General features: G+C 45.1%; 1 protein-coding gene across 1 annotated transcript in view; it reads right to left on the bottom strand.

Annotated features, from left to right (window-relative positions):
* Window positions 1-18,762, bottom strand: part of FRAS1 (Fraser extracellular matrix complex subunit 1) — a 680,896-nt gene that overhangs the window by 174,097 nt on the left and 488,037 nt on the right. Inside the window, exons 32-33 of the mRNA XM_089676214.1 lie at window positions 17,634-17,750; window positions 15,453-15,567 (exon numbers count right to left, since the gene is read on the bottom strand). Of these exons, the coding sequence (XP_089532340.1) occupies window positions 15,453-15,567; window positions 17,634-17,750 (232 nt within the window). The remainder of the gene's footprint in view (window positions 1-15,452; window positions 15,568-17,633; window positions 17,751-18,762) is intronic.

The following is an 18,762-nucleotide window of genomic DNA, read 5'->3' as shown; positions in this document are numbered from 1 at the left end:
TGGAAGAGTGTTTGTGTCAGATATACAGGACAACTGGGTCTCTCTTCTGCTCTGGACGAAGTTTGTCCATAACAATCATCAGAATGCCAGCACCCTGGAGTCTCCAGTCTTCATCGTATACAGCACACACATGTATACCTTTGTCAATACCTTCGCCTCCAGAAATTCAGGCTCTGAATTCCATGCAGAGGGAAATGAATAGCTACAGAACCAAGTACAACTGAAAGCAGTCGAAAGGCACAAACAATCTGCCAATCAACATTGGCGAAAGGCTCCTAGATTGAAACCCATAGATAAGGTTTGTATAGCGATGAAGAATATCTACCTTAAGGTACTATCTATAAAGTTTGCTCTTTGTTCCATCAGCCCTTATATTGTTACCAAAAGAATCAATTGATATGGGTTACTGAATACAAATGGATATTGATGGCAATTTACTGTAGTAAATTGGAGTTTTGAATAAATATAGCAAAGGGGGCACTGCACAAGTATCATCCACCTTTATAGGTCTAACAGCAACTGCATCCGTTGCACCTATGCTAATGCCACCACCGCAAAAAAAGAGAAAACATATCATTATTGACAACTTGTGATAATAGTAATATACCATAAGCCAATACGTTTTTTTCCCTTGACTATGTTTCTTATGTGACAGGTTCGGCTAGTGATGACACAGAAGAGAAACAGTTAATTTAAGCGTAAGGTTATTTTGGTGAGGCTTTAATGGGAGAATGTGATATGTGAGAAGAATTTAATTCAGTTGACACATGAATGACATATCCTATAAACTTCCTACTGTGATCCTCCATAACTTTATTAATCCCCTATGTTTTAGGCAGATATTTAATTAACTTTAATAAAGAATGAGTTTGTATAAATCCTTGTTATTAGATGTTGCTTACAGACACGTTATGTTGCCTGACTCCACTGCCACAAAGCTCTGAAAAAACTATGTTGTTGCAGGGATTTTCTCTTAAGTATTTGAATCAGTCATGAAGTCATTATTTTATACTGGCAACATACACTGTAAGGGCTCGCTCACACTTGGCTGTTTTACCAACGCTTGCCAAACACCCCTATAGCGTTTGGCAACCGTTGGTCCGGCGTTTGCGGAGCATTTTTTAACGCTCCGCAAATGCCGCATGCGCGGTTTAGCGGCGGTTGCAAGGCGTTTGCCAAGCGTTAAAAACACCCCACAAATGCCTATAATGCAGTTTGAATGGTGTTACTGCTCCGCAAACGCCCCGCAACCGCGTCGCAACCGCACCGCAAATGCCGGCCGGGCGTTTGCGGAGTGGCACCATAGACTAGAATAGGAGGCTTCAACGCCTCCTGACTCGACCAGAGGCGTCCGTTTTGCCGCGACACGACGCAAACGCTTCCGTTAGAACAGCACCATGTGTTGTAATGTGCAGAATTGGCAGAGGCTAGAGATGAGCGAATTATTCAAAAATTCGGTTCGGCTGATTCGCCGAATTCGCGGAAAAAATTCGCTTCGAGCCGAATATATTCGCTGCAAATTTAACTTATAAAAAGGGTGTTTCTAGGCTTCAGAGAGCCTTTATATTAGTGCAGAACACTGTACCTTTAATTTAAATGCCCTTGGAGTCTGCTAGGGAAGAGAAATAATACTGTCAGTCAGTATGACATGCAGATGAGTGCCGTCGATCTTAGAATCACCGCACACTTCACTCATTTGGGCAGTCACGGGGCCAAAACCAGAGTGTGGAGCCACAGTGTGGCGGTGGAGGCAGCAGCAATGGGAGGCCATACAGCACCCTATGACAAAATGGAACCCACCAGCAGTGTGAGGAGACCTGAAAGTGGCACATGGCAGAGTGTGGCGATGGAGACAGCAGCAATGGGAGGCCGTACAAGGACCCATGACACACTCTGGACCTGGCAGCAGCATGAGGAGGCGGTACAGGGGCCCATGACAGATTACGGGCCTGGCAGCAGCATGAGGAGTCAGTACGGGGGCCCATGGCAGATTACGGGCCTGGCAGCAGCATGAGGAGGCGGTACAGGGGCCCATGGCAGAGTGGCGGAGCGTAAGCAGCTAAAATTGAAGGCCATACAGAGGCCTATGTTAAAAAGTCCCCCCAGCAGCAGCGTGGGGAGACGACTATCAAGAGTCCAATGGCAGAGTGGCGGAGTAGAAGCAGCTTCAATTGAAGGCCATACACAGGCCTAGGTTAAAAAGCGGAAGCCGTCAGCAGCGTGAGCAGACGACAGAGACACATGGCGCAGGGTGGCGGTGGATGCAGCAGTATTCGGAAGCCAAACACAGGCCTCGGTTAAAAAGCGGAAGCCGTCAGCAGCGTGAGCAGACGACAGAGGCACATGGCGCAGGGTGGCGGTGGAGGCAGCAGCAATGGAAGGCCATACAGCACCCTATCACAAAATGGAACCCACCAACAGTGTAAGGAGACCTGAAAGTGGCACATGGCGCAGGGTGGCGGTGGAGGCAGCAGTATTCGGAAGACATACACAGGACTAGTTTAAAAAGCGGAAGCCGTCAGCAGCGTGAGCAGACGACAGAGGCACATGGCGCAGGGTGGCGGTGGAGGCAGCAGTATTCGGAAGCCATACACAGGCCTAGGTTAAAAAGCGGAAGCCGTCAGCAGCGTGAGCAGACGACAGAGGCACATGGCGCAGGGTGGCGGTGGAGGCAGCAGCAATGGAAGGCCATACAGCACCCTATCACAAAATGGAACCCACCAACAGTGTAAGGAGACCTGAAAGTGGCACATGGCGCAGGGTGGCGGTGGAGGCAGCAGTATTCGGAAGCCATACACAGGCCTAGGTTAAAAAGCGGAAGCCGTCAGCAGCGTGAGTAGACGACAGAGACACATGGCGCAGGGTGGCGGTGGATGCAGCAGTATTCGGAAGCCAAACACAGGCCTCGGTTAAAAAGCGGAAGCCGTCAGCAGCGTGAGCAGACGACAGAGGCACATGGCGCAGGGTGGCGGTGGAGGCAGCAGCAATGGAAGGCCATACAGCACCCTATCACAAAATGGAACCCACCAACAGTGTAAGGAGACCTGAAAGTGGCACATGGCGCAGGGTGGCGGTGGAGGCAGCAGTATTCAGAAGCCATACACAGGCCTAGGTTAAAAAGCGGAAGCCGTCAGCAGCGTGAGCAGACGACAGAGACACATGGCGCAGGGTGGCGGTGGATGCAGCAGTATTCGGAAGCCAAACACAGGCCTCGGTTAAAAAGCGGAAGCCGTCAGCAGCGTGAGCAGACGACAGAGGCACATGGCGCAGGGTGGCGGTGGAGGCAGCAGTATTCGGAAGCCATACACAGGCCTAGGTTTAAAACTGGAACCCAGCAGCGTGAGCAGACGACAAAGATGCACATGGCAGAGGATGGATCTGGCAGCAGTATGAGAAGGCGGTACAGGGGCCCGTGGCACAGTGTGGTGATGGGGGCTACAGCAACTGGATGCCAGAAAGTGGCCGATAGGGCTATATACTGCATGGAATTATAAAGTTTTAAAGACAGCGGCCTATAAGGCTATACACACTATAATAACAATCATGACTTGATTGACCATTGGCCTATAAGGCTATACACAGCATGAATATCATGACTTATTCTGAGAGTGGTTTGGAAGGCTATATACAAAAAGTAATTCATGAGCTGTCCGGACAGCGGACAATAAGTACATACAGTTGCAAGAAAAAGTATGTGAACCCCTTGGGATTACGTGGAGTTTTGCATGAATTGGGCATAAAATGTGCTCTGAACGTCATCTAAGTCACAACAATAGAAGAACACAGTCTGCTGAACATAATACTACACAAACATTAGATGTTGCCATGGTTTAATTGCACATAACATGTAAACATTTACAGTGCAGGAAGGGAAAAATATGTGAACCTTTGGACTTAATAACTGGTTGACCCTCCTTTGGCAGCAGTAACCTCAACCAAACGTTTCCTGTAGTTGCAGATCAGACCTGCACAACGATCTGGAGTAATTTTGGACCACTCCTCTTCACAAAACTGTTTCAGTGTAGCAATATTCTTGGGATGTCTGGTGTGAATCGCTCTCTTAAGGTCATGCCACAGCATTTCAATCGGGTTGAGGTCAGGACTCTGACTGAGCCACTCCAGAAGGCGTATTCTGTGCTGTTGCAGCCATTGTTTTGTTGAATTACTTGTATGCTTTGGGTCATTGTCCTGTTGCATCACCCATCCTCTGCGGAGCTTCAGTTGGTGGACAGATGGTCGTACGTTTTCCTGCAAAATGTCTTGATAAACTCTGGAATTCATTTTCCCATCAATGACAACAATCCGTCCAGACCTTGAGGCAGCAAAGCAGCCCCAAACCATGATGCTCCCTCCGCCATGTTTTACAGTGGGGATGAGGTTTTGATGTTGGTGTGCTGTGCCTTTTTTTCTCCACACATAGTGTTGTGTGTTCTTCCAAACAATTCAATCTTGGTTTCATCTGTCCACAGTATATTTTGCCAGTAGTGTTGTGGAACATCCAGGTGCTTTTTTGCAAACTTCAAACGTGCTGCAATATTCTTTTTGGACAGCAATGGCTTCCTCTGTGGTGTCCTCCCATGTACTCCATTCTTGTTTAATGTTTTCCTTATTGTAGATGTGTCAACAAAAATGTTAGCATGTGCCAGAGATTTCTGTAGGTCTTTAGCTGACACTCTGGGATTCTTCCTTACCTCATGCAGCATTCTGCGCTGTGCTCTTACAGTAATTTTTACAGGACGACCACGCCTAGGGAGAGTAGCAACAGTGCTAAACTTTCTCCATTTGTAGACAGTCTGTCTTACCGTGGACACATGAACATCAAGGCTTTTGGAGATACTTTTGTAACCCTTTCCAGCTTCATGCAAGTCAACAATTCTTGATCGTAGGTCTTCTGAGAGCTCTTTTCTGCGAGGTATGGTTCACATCAGACAGTGCTTCTTGAAACCAGTAAACCCAAAACAGGTGTGTGTTTTTTAAGGGCAGGACAGCTGTCAGCAACACATCCAATATCATCACACTGATTGGAGTCAAGGTTGGCTCACTCCTGGCTCCAATTAGCTCTCGGAGAAGTCATTAAGCTAGGGCCTCACATACTTTTTCCTCCCTGCACTGTGAATGTTTACATGTTATGTGCAGTTAAACCATGGCAACATCTAATGTTTGTGTAGTATTATGTTCAGCAGACTGTGTTCTTCTATTGTTGTGACTTAGATGACGTTCAGAGCACATTTTATGCTCAATTCATGCAAAACTCAACGTAATCCCAAGGGGTTCACATACTTTTTCTTGCAACTGTATATACAAATCAATTCATCAGCTGTCCAGCCAGCGGCCTCAAAGGCGACACATATAGAAAGCAATTCATGAGCTGTTCAGACAGCGGCCTCTAAGGCGACAGATATACAAAGCAATTCCCGAGGTGTTCAGGGAGCGGACTGAACGGCTAGGTTATTAGGTCAGTTGTGTCAGGAACTGGTGGTTTGAAATCCAGACTAATCCACGCCTGATTCATTTTCACAAACGTGAGTCTCTCTACACTTTGGGTGGACAGTCGTGTCCTCCGCGGAGTTACAATACCTCCTGCCGCACTAAACACGCGCTCCGATGCCACGCTACTGGCCGGGCATGACAGCCTTTCAAGGGCAAATTCAGCTAGTTGGGGCCAAAGGTCAAGTTTTGTTGCCCAGTAGTCAAGGGGATTGTCTACCTCGGTTGGCAGGGTGCTGTCCAAGTAGGCCCAAGCCTGTTGTTTGAGGTCCTGCTCCAGGTCCACCTGATGCTGCTGCTGCTGCTGCTGCTGCGGCTGGTTGGTAGTTTCCTCACTGCGCTGGTGAAGAAAGCTACTCATCATCGACTGCAGACTGAGGCAGCCGCTGCTGGTGGAGCTGCCACTGCTCCTACCACCCCACCCCTCCCCTGCTGCCATGGCAGCGGAACGCGAGCGCACAGGGCCCACAGTGTCTGAGGATGGACGTTGGCGCAGAAAGGCAGAGACCAACTGACTACATAGGTGGTTTTTATAGTACTTTATTTTGGCCTCCCTCTCAGCAGGTGTGAAAAAGGCCACCATTTTTGAACGGTAGCGAGGGTCCAACGAGGTGGACAGCCAAAAGTCATCCCTCTGTCTGATGGTTATTATTCGGCTGTCGCTACGCAAGCAAGCGAGCATGCTATGGGCCATTTGTGCCAAGGAATGCGAGGGACTCCCTGCCTCCATCTCCACAGCATACTGCCACGGTGCGTCTGGGTCCTCTGTCTCCTCCTCCTCCTCTACCAGATGCTCCTGCTCCTCCACTCCTGTCCACTGAGTGGAAAAACCACCCATTTCACTCAATAATTCCTGAGCACCAATGTCCTCCTCTACCTCCACCTCTTCTTCCTGTCCTGCCCCCACAGGGGTCATGTGGCGTTGAGATCTGTGCGCCACGTCTACCGCACCCTGACCAGCCATTGTTAACAGCATTTGTTCCAGGACGTGCAACAGAGGAATGACGTCGTTCATCCCATAGTCCTGCCGACTCACGAATAGCGTGGCCTCCTCAAAGGGCCTGAGCAAGCGGCAGGTGTCACGCATGAGCTGCCAATGGCTGACATCTAAGTTACACAGGGGAGTACCTTTATCCGCTTGTAACATCAGGAAATCGGTGATGGCCTTTCGCTGTTCGTAAAGGCGGTCTAACATATGTAGGGTTGAATTCCACCTTGTTGCAACGTCGCAGATCAGGCGATGCTGTGGAATTCCGTTCTGCCGCTGCAGCTCAAGGAGGGTGTGCTTTGCGGTGTAGGAATGGCTGAAATGCATGCAAAGTTTACGTGACATTTTAAGGATGTCTTGCAGTGGGATGGTGGATTTTAGGAACCGCTTGACAACCAGATTGAACACGTGAGCCATGCATGGCGCATGGCACAACTTTCCTTGACGCAGAGCAGACACCATGTTCTTTCCGTTGTCGGTCAACATGGTTCCGATTTTCAGTTTGCGCGGAGACAGCCATCTGTCGATTTCTCTGTTCATTACACTCAGAAGTTCCTCCCCTGTGTGACTACGTTCCCCAAGGCATACCAGGTGCAGCACAGCGTGACACCATTGCGCCCTGCACATGTGATATGCCGGTCGGGTAATGGGACTTGGCACGGGGGTGGCGGCTGAGGACACGGCGGAAGAAGAGGTGGTAGAGGCGGACATCTTTGTTGGACCAAGGACGTGCAAACGTGGAGGCAAAAGCGGCGTGACCTGTCCAAGTTGCTGGTGCGGCTGTGCCGGCACCACGTTCACCCAGTGGGCCGTAAATGACATGTACTGTCCCTGACCGTAGTTACAGCTCCACACGTCGGCGCTGCCGTGCACTTTGGCAGAGACCGACATGCTCAAAGACTGGCCCACCATCTCTTCTACATGTGAATGCAGGGCTGGCACTGCCTTTTTGGCGAAGTAATGCCGGCTTGGCACTCTCCACCGCGGCTCGGCACAAGCCATCATTTCTCGGAAAGGTGCTGAGTCCACCACTTGGAAAGGGAGGGACTGCAGCACCAGCAACTTGGACAGGAGGACGTTCAGCTTCTGCACCGTCGGGTGCGTGCTCGCAAACTGTTGTCTCTTGGAAACGGATTCCAAGAAAGACTGCTGACGGAATCCGTGAAGAGGAGTAGCAGGAGAAGGAGCATCTGAACGAGCGGAAGATGCCAACAAGCGACAACTCCCCTCAGCAGAGGTGTTGGAGCCTTGACTGGCTGATAGAGGGCGATTGACGTCGGGTGACGGAGCAAGTAACGGAGCGGGTGATGGAGCGGGGGCTGGGGCAGGCAGAACCGCCGTATCTTTATCACGGTTTTCCCAGGCCACCGAATGGCGACGCTGCATATGCTGACGCAACGCTGTAGTCCCAACATTGGCCCCCTGGCCACGCTTGACTTTCTGGCCACATAGTCGACATACGGCTACGTTTACTTCCTCGGGCGGCTTGACGAAAAATTGCCACACCGCCGAGTAGGAAACTTTGCCCCCGCTACTCCTCACTGGCTGACTGCTACTTCCTCCGTGCACACCGGCACCACTACTGGCCGTGGTGGTAGGCTGCAGTGGAGCTGGTGCTCTACTCCGTGGCCGTTTGGCTCCACTGACACTGCTGCGACCCTGCTGCCTCCTGGGCAACCCACCGACTGTTTTGCTCGCTGGCAAGCTGGCACCCTCTTCTCCTGATGATGCGGAAGCAATAGCCTGATGACGACGAGGCTGCCAAGTGCGATCAGCCTCATCATCATCAATTAGGGTCTCCGCGTCACTACTAGCCCCCTCGGCTGCGTGTGGGTCAGGAGACAGACCTGTCTCTAGACCGGCTACCGAGCCACTCTCCTCGCCAGTACTTCTTCGCCTGGCTGCTGAAGAGGCGGATGTCTCCCCCCGTTCCTGACCGCCCTCTGTTAGCTCTTCCTCACTGTACAGTGGGGCTGAGCCCCCAGCATGCGATACTTCGCTTGGTGAGGGAACACCAAAGGACAGGGGCAGGTAGAGGACACGTGATTTCAGTGGGCTTGCTCCCGGGCCATGCCAACTAACGGTTGTGTCTGACGTACCCACCGACCGTTGGCTGTAGGTGTCAGAGGTGACCTGGGAAGAGGAAGACGACCGAGTCAACCAATCGATGACGGCAGGGTTGTCGGTGGAGACACGACTGCTGGATGACACCGGGAGCACTGGCCTCTGGCTGCGACTAGTGCTGCCTCGACCCCTTCCTCTGCTGCCACGTCTGCTCGCTCCTGAAACATTGCCTCCTCTGCCACTCCTCTGCGTGTTGTCTGACATACTCTTTAATTCAATAAGCACCCCAAAAATAAAACCGGATTTAACTCTTTGAACGTACAATAGTGGTTGTGAAGCAGAAAGTCAGTTTATTTAGCACAATCGGTCAATTGCAGCTTGCCGTTGGCTGGAAACTGTACGTTTATGTCACTGGAATGCACTAATCACCCAAAAAATATTACCGCCACCCGGCGTCTAAATGGATCTAACTCTTTGAACGTACAATAGTGGTTGTGAAGCAGAAAGTCAGTTTATTTAGCACAATCGGTCAATTGCAGCTTGCCGTTGGCTGGAAACTGTACGTTTATGTCACTGGAATGCACTAATCACCCAAAAAATATTACCGCCACCCGGCGTGTATATGGATTTAACTCTTTGAACGTACAATAGTGGTTGTGAAGCAGAAAGTCAGTTTATTTAGCACAATCGGTCAATTGCAGCTTGCCGTTGGCTGGAAACTGTACGTTTATGTCTCTGGAATGCACTAATCACCCAAAAAATATTACCGCCACCCGGCGTGTATATGGATTTAACTCTTTGAACGTACAATAGTGGTTGTGAAGCAGAAAGTCAGTTTATTTAGCACAATCGGTCAATTGCAGCTTGCCGTTGGCTGGAAACTGTACGTTTATGTCACTGGAATGCACTAATCACCCAAAAAATATTACCGCCACCCGGCGTGTAAATGGATCTAACTCTTTGAACGTACAATAGTGGTTGTGAAGCAGAAAGTCAGTTTATTGTACACAATCGGTCAATTGCAGCTTGCCGTTGGCTGGAAACTGTACGTTTGTGTCACTGGAATGCACTAATCACCCAAAAAATATTACCGCCACCCGGCGTGTAAATGGATTTAACTCTTTGAACGTACAATAGTGGTTGTGAAGCAGAAAGTCAGTTTATTTTGCACAATCGGTCAATTGCAGCTTGCCGTTGGCTGGAAACTGTACGTTTATGTCACTGGAATGCACTAATCACCCAAAAAATATTACCGCCACCCGGCGTCTAAATGGATCTAACTCTTTGAACGTACAATAGTGGTTGTAAAGCAGAAAGTCAGTTTATTTAGCACAATCGGTCAATTGCAGCTTGCCGTTGGCTGGAAACTGTACGTTTATGTCACTGGAATGCACTAATCACCCAAAAAATATTACCGCCACCCGGCGTGTAAATGGATCTAACTCTTTGGACGTACAATAGTGGTTGTGAAGCAGAAAGTCAGTTTATTGTACACAATCGGTCAATTGCAGCTTGCCGTTGGCTGGAAACTGTACGTTTCTGTCACTGGAATGCACTAATCACCCAAAAAATATTACCGCCAGCCGGCGTGTAAATGGATTTAACTCTTTGAACGTACAATAGTGGTTGTGAAGCAGAAAGTCAGTTTATTTAGCACAATCGGTCAATTGCAGCTTGCCGTTGGCTGGAAACTGTACGTTTATGTCACTGGAATGCACTAATCACCCAAAAAATATTACCGCCACCCTGCGTGTATATGGATTTAACTCTTTGAATGTACAATAGTGGTTGTGAAGCAGAAAGTCAGTTTATTTAGCACAATCGGTCAATTGCAGCTTGCCGTTGGCTGGAAACTGTACGTTTATGTCACTGGAATGCACTAATCACCCAAAAAATATTACCGCCACCCGGCGTGTAAATGGATCTAACTCTTTGAACGTACAATAGTGGTTGTGAAGCAGAAAGTCAGTTTATTGTACACAATCGGTCAATTGCAGCTTGCCGTTGGCTGGAAACTGTACGTTTCTGTCACTGGAATGCACTAATCACCCAAAAAATATTACCGCCACCCGGCGTGTAAATGGATCTAACTCTTTGAACGTACAATAGTGGTTGTGAAGCAGAAAGTCAGTTTATTTAGCACAATCGGTCAATTGCAGCTTGCCGTTGGCTGGAAACTGTACGTTTATGTCACTGGAATGCACTAATCACCCAAAAAATATTACCGCCACCCGGCGTGTAAATGGATCTAACTCTTTGGACGTACAATAGTGGTTGTGAAGCAGAAAGTCAGTTTATTGTACACAATCGGTCAATTGCAGCTTGCCGTTGGCTGGAAACTGTACGTTTCTGTCACTGGAATGCACTAATCACCCAAAAAATATTACCGCCAGCCGGCGTGTAAATGGATTTAACTCTTTGAACGTACAATAGTGGTTGTGAAGCAGAAAGTCAGTTTATTTAGCACAATCGGTCAATTGCAGCTTGCCGTTGGCTGGAAACTGTACGTTTATGTCACTGGAATGCACTAATCACCCAAAAAATATTACCGCCACCCTGCGTGTATATGGATTTAACTCTTTGAATGTACAATAGTGGTTGTGAAGCAGAAAGTCAGTTTATTTAGCACAATCGGTCAATTGCAGCTTGCCGTTGGCTGGAAACTGTACGTTTATGTCACTGGAATGCACTAATCACCCAAAAAATATTACCGCCACCCGGCGTGTAAATGGATCTAACTCTTTGAACGTACAATAGTGGTTGTGAAGCAGAAAGTCAGTTTATTGTACACAATCGGTCAATTGCAGCTTGCCGTTGGCTGGAAACTGTACGTTTCTGTCACTGGAATGCACTAATCACCCAAAAAATATTACCGCCACCCGGCGTGTAAATGGATCTAACTCTTTGAACGTACAATAGTGGTTGTGAAGCAGAAAGTCAGTTTATTTAGCACAATCGGTCAATTGCAGCTTGCCGTTGGCTGGAAACTGTACGTTTATGTCACTGGAATGCACTAATCACCCAAAAAATATTACCGCCACCCGGCGTCTAAATGGATCTAACTCTTTGAACGTACAATAGTGGTTGTGAAGCAGAAAGTCAGTTTATTTAGCACAATTGGTCAATTGCAGCTTGCCGCTGGCTGGAAACTGTACGTTTATGTCACTGGAATGCAGTAATCACCCAAAAAATATTACCGCCACCCGACGTGTATATGGATTTAACTCTTTGAACGTACAATAGTGGTTGTGAAGCAGAAAGTCAGTTTATTTAGCACAATCGGTCAATTGCAGCTTGCCGTTGGCTGGAAACTGTACGTTTATGTCACTGGAATGCACTAATCACCCAAAAAATATTACCGCCACCCGGCGTGTAAATGGATCTAACTCTTTGAACGTACAATAGTGGTTGTGAAGCAGAAAGTCAGTTTATTGTACACAATCGGTCAATTGCAGCTTGCCGTTGGCTGGAAACTGTACGTTTGTGTCACTGGAATGCACTAATCACCCAAAAAATATTACCGCCACCCGGCGTCTAAATGGATCTAACTCTTTGAACGTACAATAGTGGTTGTGAAGCAGAAAGTCAGTTTATTTAGCACAATTGGTCAATTGCAGCTTGCCGTTGGCTGGAAACTGTACGTTTATGTCACTGGAATGCACTAATCACCCAAAAAATATTACCGCCACCCGACGTGTATATGGATTTAACTCTTTGAATGTACAATAGTGGTTGTGAAGCAGAAAGTCAGTTTATTTAGCACAATCGGTCAATTGCAGCTTGCCGTTGGCTGGAAACTGTACGTTTATGTCACTGGAATGCACTAATCACCCAAAAAATATTACCGCCACCCGGCGTGTAAATGGATCTAACTCTTTGAACGTACAATAGTGGTTGTGAAGCAGAAAGTCAGTTTATTGTACACAATCGGTCAATTGCAGCTTGCCGTTGGCTGGAAACTGTACGTTTCTGTCACTGGAATGCACTAATGACCCAAAAAATATTACCGCCAGCCGGCGTGTAAATGGCTTTAACTCTTTGAACGTACAATAGTGGTTGTGAAGCAGAAAGTCAGTTTATTTAGCACAATCGGTCAATTGCAGCTTGCCGTTGGCTGGAAACTGTACGTTTATGTCACTGGAATGCACTAATCACCCAAAAAATATTACCGCCACCCGGCGTGTATATGGATTTAACTCTTTGAACGTACAATAGTGGTTGTGAAGCAGAAAGTCAGTTTATTTAGCACAATCGGTCAATTGCAGCTTGCCGTTGGCTGGAAACTGTACGTTTATGTCACTGGAATGCACTAATCACCCAAAAAATATTACCGCCACCCGGCGTGTAAATGGATCTAACTCTTTGAACGTACAATAGTGGTTGTGAAGCAGAAAGTCAGTTTATTGTACACAATCGGACAATTGCAGCTTTCCGTTGGCTGGAAACTGTACGTTTCTGTCACTGGAATGCACTAATCACCCAAAAAATATTACCGCCACCCGGCGTGTAAATGGATCTAACTCTTTGAACGTACAATAGTGGTTGTGAAGCAGAAAGTCAGTTTATTTAGCACAATCGGTCAATTGCAGCTTGCCGTTGGCTGTAAACTGTACGTTTATGTCACTGGAATGCACTAATCACCCAAAAAATATTACCGCCACCCGGCGTGGAAATGGATCTAACTCTTTGAACGTACAATAGTGGTTGTGAAGCAGAAAGTCAGTTTATTTAGCACAATCGGTCAATTGCAGCTTGCCGTTGGCTGGAAACTGTACGTTTATGTCACTGGAATGCACTAATCACCCAAAAAATATTACCGCCACCCGGCGTCTAAATGGATCTAACTCTTTGAACGTACAATAGTGGTTGTGAAGCAGAAAGTCAGTTTATTGTACACAATCCGTCAATTGCAGCTTGCCGTTGGCTGGAAACTGTACGTTTGTGTCACTGGAATGCACTAATCACCCAAAAAATATTACCGCCAGCCGGCGTGTAAATGGATTTAACTCTTTGAACGTACAATAGTGGTTGTGAAGCAGAAAGTCAGTTTATTTTGCACAATCGGCAAACTGCAGCACCAACTGTGCACGACAGCCACCAAAAAAAAAAAAGGGTGTATGTCACTTTAAATTTTCGATTCTTTGATAGCTGTGGCCCTAAGTAACGATTCTGTGTCCCTGAGTAACGATTCTGTGTCCCTGAGTAACGATTCTGTGTCCCTGAGTAACAATTCTGTGTCCCAGAGTAACGATTCTGTGTCCCTGAGTAACGATTCTGTGTCCCTGAGTAACGATTCTGTGTCCCTGAGTAACGATTCTGTGTCCCTGAGTAACAATTCTGTGTCCCTGAGTAACAATTCTGTGTCCCTGAGTAACGATTCTGTGGCCCTAAAGTCTCTGTGGCCCTAACTCTGTCCCTCAATACACAGAGGTCTGTCTCTCTTGAATGACCGGAGGCTAATGGAGAATTCTAAGATGGCCGCGATTTATAGCTCCACCATTACACAGTGCTGGCTGGCTGGTTGCTGATTGGCTAATGCGATCACATGTCATGATTCATGACTCATGAATGCATTATGGATCAGCACGCCTTGTCTGCGCGCCTTCCCAGAGATCCCCGCCCCATCTTCTCTGTCCATTTTCTCCTGTCGCCACACATGTCGCCGCCATTTTTGGGAAAATTCGATTCGTGCATCCGAAGTTTGCTAATCTTCGGATTCGTCGCGATTAGAATTTTTCCAAATTTTCGGAACGAATTCCACTTCGTCATGTTCGATTCGCTCATCTCTAGCAGAGGCATTTGGGAAGCGGTAAAAACGCTTCCCAAACGCCTCTCTGCTGCCTGCATACAACGCTAGTGTGAACGTAGCCTAATACATGGCATTCAGTTCTGAAAATATCAAAGTCTTTAATAACTGCTTCTGTGCAATTTTAATTTTTTTAAGTTTTATTATACAATAGTTGAGGGAGGATATATTTAACTGTTTTATCTTTCTTTGCATGTGGATGAGCTTGCTGGTAACTAATGTTCTTTAGGTGGTTATTATAACAACTGAAATTGAATGCAAACACACTTCAGGTCAGATTACAGATTTGACTCAGGTGCCTAGCTAATAGGTCCAGATATCCCTAGGTTCGTGGTGATAAGAATGGAAGTATTTTTTTCAGAGTTTTGACTGTAAATATTAATTAGCAGTTGTACAATCTGTACATATCTGCAACAAATTGCTATCATCTAGGTCTAGGAAGTGTTAAAGTAATTTAAAAAGTCTTATTATTATTTTTTTTAATAACAAACATGTTATACTTATCTGCTCTGTGCAATGGAATTGCACAGAGTGGCTCTAAACCTCCTTTTCTGGGTTTCCCTGCTGGTACTCATGGGTCCTCCTTTTCTACAGGTGCCCCACAGCAAACCGCTTGCTATATTTGCACTCATGCAAGCTCGATCCCAAGCCACACTGCCTGCATCCAAAGACGCACAGCGTGGTTCAGCACTGATCCCCGCTCCCTTCTCACAGGATTTGCCTTGACCTCAAAAAAGCCTGTGAGAGTGGGAAGAGAGGAGAGAGCCACTACAGACAGGCACAGTGCTGAATTGAGTGAGGACTCAGGTATGTATAAGAGGCAATACTGGTGCAAGAACATTTTTCACCTTATTGCTGGGAATGCATTAAAGTAAAAAATGTTAAGGCTTTAGAACCACTTTAAATATAATGCTTAGATGCTGGAAACAATACCTAGATTTACATACTGGACACCCAACACAGAAAACGGATGACATAAGCGTGATATTTACAAAACAGTTATTCCATTCCTCCAATTACAAGAGTTTCCATTTAAGGATGATTAGTTCCAGTGAATGCAGTAGAAAGAAATCAACTTGATAGGTAAACAGTCATTTCTGAACTCACCTTCATGTGACTGTAAAGGGACAGTTACATTATAGACTATTTTTTCACTTGGGCTCTCAGCATCAACAAATGAAAGATAATGGGATCCAATCACTGTCATGCGGTCTTCAAGGGCCTGTAATATATACATATATATATTTATATATTGTTGCTTGGCAAACAATTTCAGGTTATTTACTCCAAGTTCGTAAGATAGAAGTTTCCTTTTTTACAGTTATTTTTTCACTTAGTGGATCAAGTTCTCTAAGGCTGCAGGAAAGATTAAGTTACTTGTATATAATCAATTCAGGCAGTGCTATATCATACAAGTTCATGCATTCATTTCAGAATCTGCTTGTTAAATTTCAACTATAAAGATGAATCTCATTAGCCTACAATATTTCACAGGCCTGATATTTTTTAGCTAGTAATACCCATTCTCAACTCAAGTCAGGAAGTCTTTCTTTTACTAATTTGTTGGATAAAGTTGCTTTGAGACCTTCCAGTCAGGGATTCCTGCAGAGCAGCATAACTTTTTTGTAGGTAAAACAATCTATTCGATGATTTGGTCAAGGTAGGTGACAAAAACACCTTTTAACACACAAGTTGTTTTATATTTCAACTGATAAACTTAGAAGTCCATTCACATCCTATATAAACTTAAACCTGCTCCTATCCCCACTCTAAGCCCTATACTAACTAGCTTGTAGAGGAAAGATAAGTATACTTACCTATTCCCTGGGTGCTCCGGTCTGGTCATGTAATCTTCCCAGCGGCTGTCTTCAGTGAAGAGGAGAGAGCACTGACAGCTGTAATGCCTATGTGGTGATGTCACCCATAGGCTTACTATGGGGCATCTATTGTCAGCTGTTCCTCCTCTGCCCTGAAGCTGATGCTGGGAACCAATCATGTGTCATATTCATAACATAATATCAATTATTGTTCCGTTATACTGCCTGTATGCCAGAGTATTGTATTAGAATGTAATCTGGGCACTACTCAATTAAATCCAGCAACATTCTGGTACTCACTTAAAAAAATAAATCTTGGAGAACAAATGCTCTTTATCAGCTGGACATGCAATAGTTTTCTTCAGCCTAACCTCTCTAGAATTAGACTTAAAAAAATGGGCATTCTGTTTCAAATATCTTTCAAATTATAATAAAATATTATCCAAAATTAGCTCATTACATTTTTAGCCTCGAGGAATCCTGTTATACTTGAGTAATATTGCAATGATAATTATAATTTTGATTATATATACTGTATTTACAAATTGAGTCTGTACTAGACTAATTATCCTTGTATATGAGTGCAAGATGATTCAAGAAGCTTATCATTTGGGGTTTGGCATGAAAGGGATTGTAAAAAATAGAGTTATTATATTAATTAGTTTTTCCTGCATTAAAATATCATTTGAGCTGTCTGTTTACAACCTATGAATATTCCATTACAGTGGCCATCAATGTAAAAATGTTACTAAACCCAGGACCCTGCATTCACTATATCTGGACTCCCACAGTACACAGAACATGCTAAATACCTTTTCTCATCAGCAGTTAGAGCAGTCTTGTGACTTCTATTAGTCTCCAGCTGAGCACTGGTTAAAACTTGAAGGAGGAGTTTTCATTCTCCTCTGACTGTCCTATGAGGCTGCATTACCCCTGACCCTCTGTTTGGACAGTGCTGATTGGCCCTGTGCAGATCACATGCACCTTCCCAAAGGAAAAAAAAAACCTCTCTAGCAATACACACCAAACTGAGAGTGTGCAGAGTGACTTCTAGAGCTCTGTACTATCAGCAGATGGATTGGGGACTGTGGAAAAAGGGGAGAATCAGAGAAGACAGGATCAAACAGCCTTTTAGCACAATGTGGAGGATTAACCCTCTAGGTCCCACAGTGAGTATAACAAGCATGCTTTACTGCATATACAGACTGATTTTACTGTTGTGGGTTTAGTAACACTTTAAGAGACATAAATAGAAGTACTACAGGGGTAAATTATAGGCTGGCTACCTCTGATGGGAACCCATAAATATTTTGCTTTGCGGCCTTTTGATCTCTAGGTACTCTATGTGCTTTGATAGGAGGCGCATATGTCCCATTTCCATCTTTTAAAAAGACTCCTAATCCAACCTCACTCATAATTTATATTTTATCTAAAGACTATCTTCTCTTTGAGAAGGTTTATTTTAACTTACAGTCATGTGAAGGGAGGCTCCAGGAGAAAGCTGTGGTGCACCAGGGTGGTTTGGTAGAATGCCAATATTAAACATGTGCCTATCCTGGGGTGCCTGAGTTGTTGTGGCACTGGAAATCTGAAAGTCGATAGAAATGCATATAATCATAATTTTTCACATCAATTAAAACAGATGCGGTTACTGCATAACATACAACAAAAATATATTTGAAGAACAATTGTTTTCAGTTTTGTAAGGTAAACATGATTGTATTTAGTAATGCTATTTAAATACACCAAAAATAAATTATAAAGCCAGTGATCGTATCCTCTAAAGATGGGCACTTTTATAACAGCCTTCATTATTAATGAGCAGCTAACACATTGTAACTGGCTAGTAGTGTGCTGGGTGACAGTTATGGCATCCTGTAGCCCTGCCAGCTTTTGGGTATCAAAACATGACATGACGTATATTGACCATACACACAAAAATCCAGGCACTCTCATACACTTTCAATCTCTTTTAAGCAGCTTTGATTGCATAAACAACAAAATGGTCTATTCAAGGTCTCATCAACTATTTCTATTTTATGCTCTTGGTTATAGGTTGCTTGATCTATTCTGCCGCTTTTACAATCAAAGCTTTTTGAAAGCCTTTTCAGTTGTCTAAAAACTGCAGTATATATTACCAGCTTATAAGTTACCACAGCATGATCTAATAAACTTTAGAATGCATAGCCTTTTAAAATAATATTCTATAATACAATATATAGAAAAAAAGAATTACTTTTTTATATTTAAAAATAAAAGTCTACTTAAGACATTTTCCTAATGATAATACCTTGCGAGAATGACTTAACACTGCTTACATTAAATTTAAAAATGTTACTAAAAAGGTATTAACTGTTAAGGAAATAATTTATGATACTGTTATGTGTGAACTGTATCTTGTTTTTAAGCATATCTGCGTGAATTGTGTATTTTCAAAAAAGAAAGAAACAAAGTCAACAGAGAAAGTATTTTTGGCTACTTTTTGTTTTTAAACTATTTAATATGCTGCCAGTTTTAATGGCACATAAACAGCACAGTCAGCATGTTGGGTGTTGAGCCAATAATAGGATTAGTTCAAAGTCCATGAATATATGTGCCTA

The sequence above is a fragment of the Staurois parvus genome, unplaced genomic scaffold (assembly GCF_062004578.1).
Source record: "Staurois parvus isolate SC_StPar_1 unplaced genomic scaffold, SC_StPar_1.0 ptg000013l, whole genome shotgun sequence".
NCBI lineage: Eukaryota > Metazoa > Chordata > Amphibia > Anura > Ranidae > Staurois > Staurois parvus.
The sequence above is the reverse complement of the archived record's forward strand: the minus strand, read 5'-3'. Positions and strand labels throughout refer to the sequence as shown.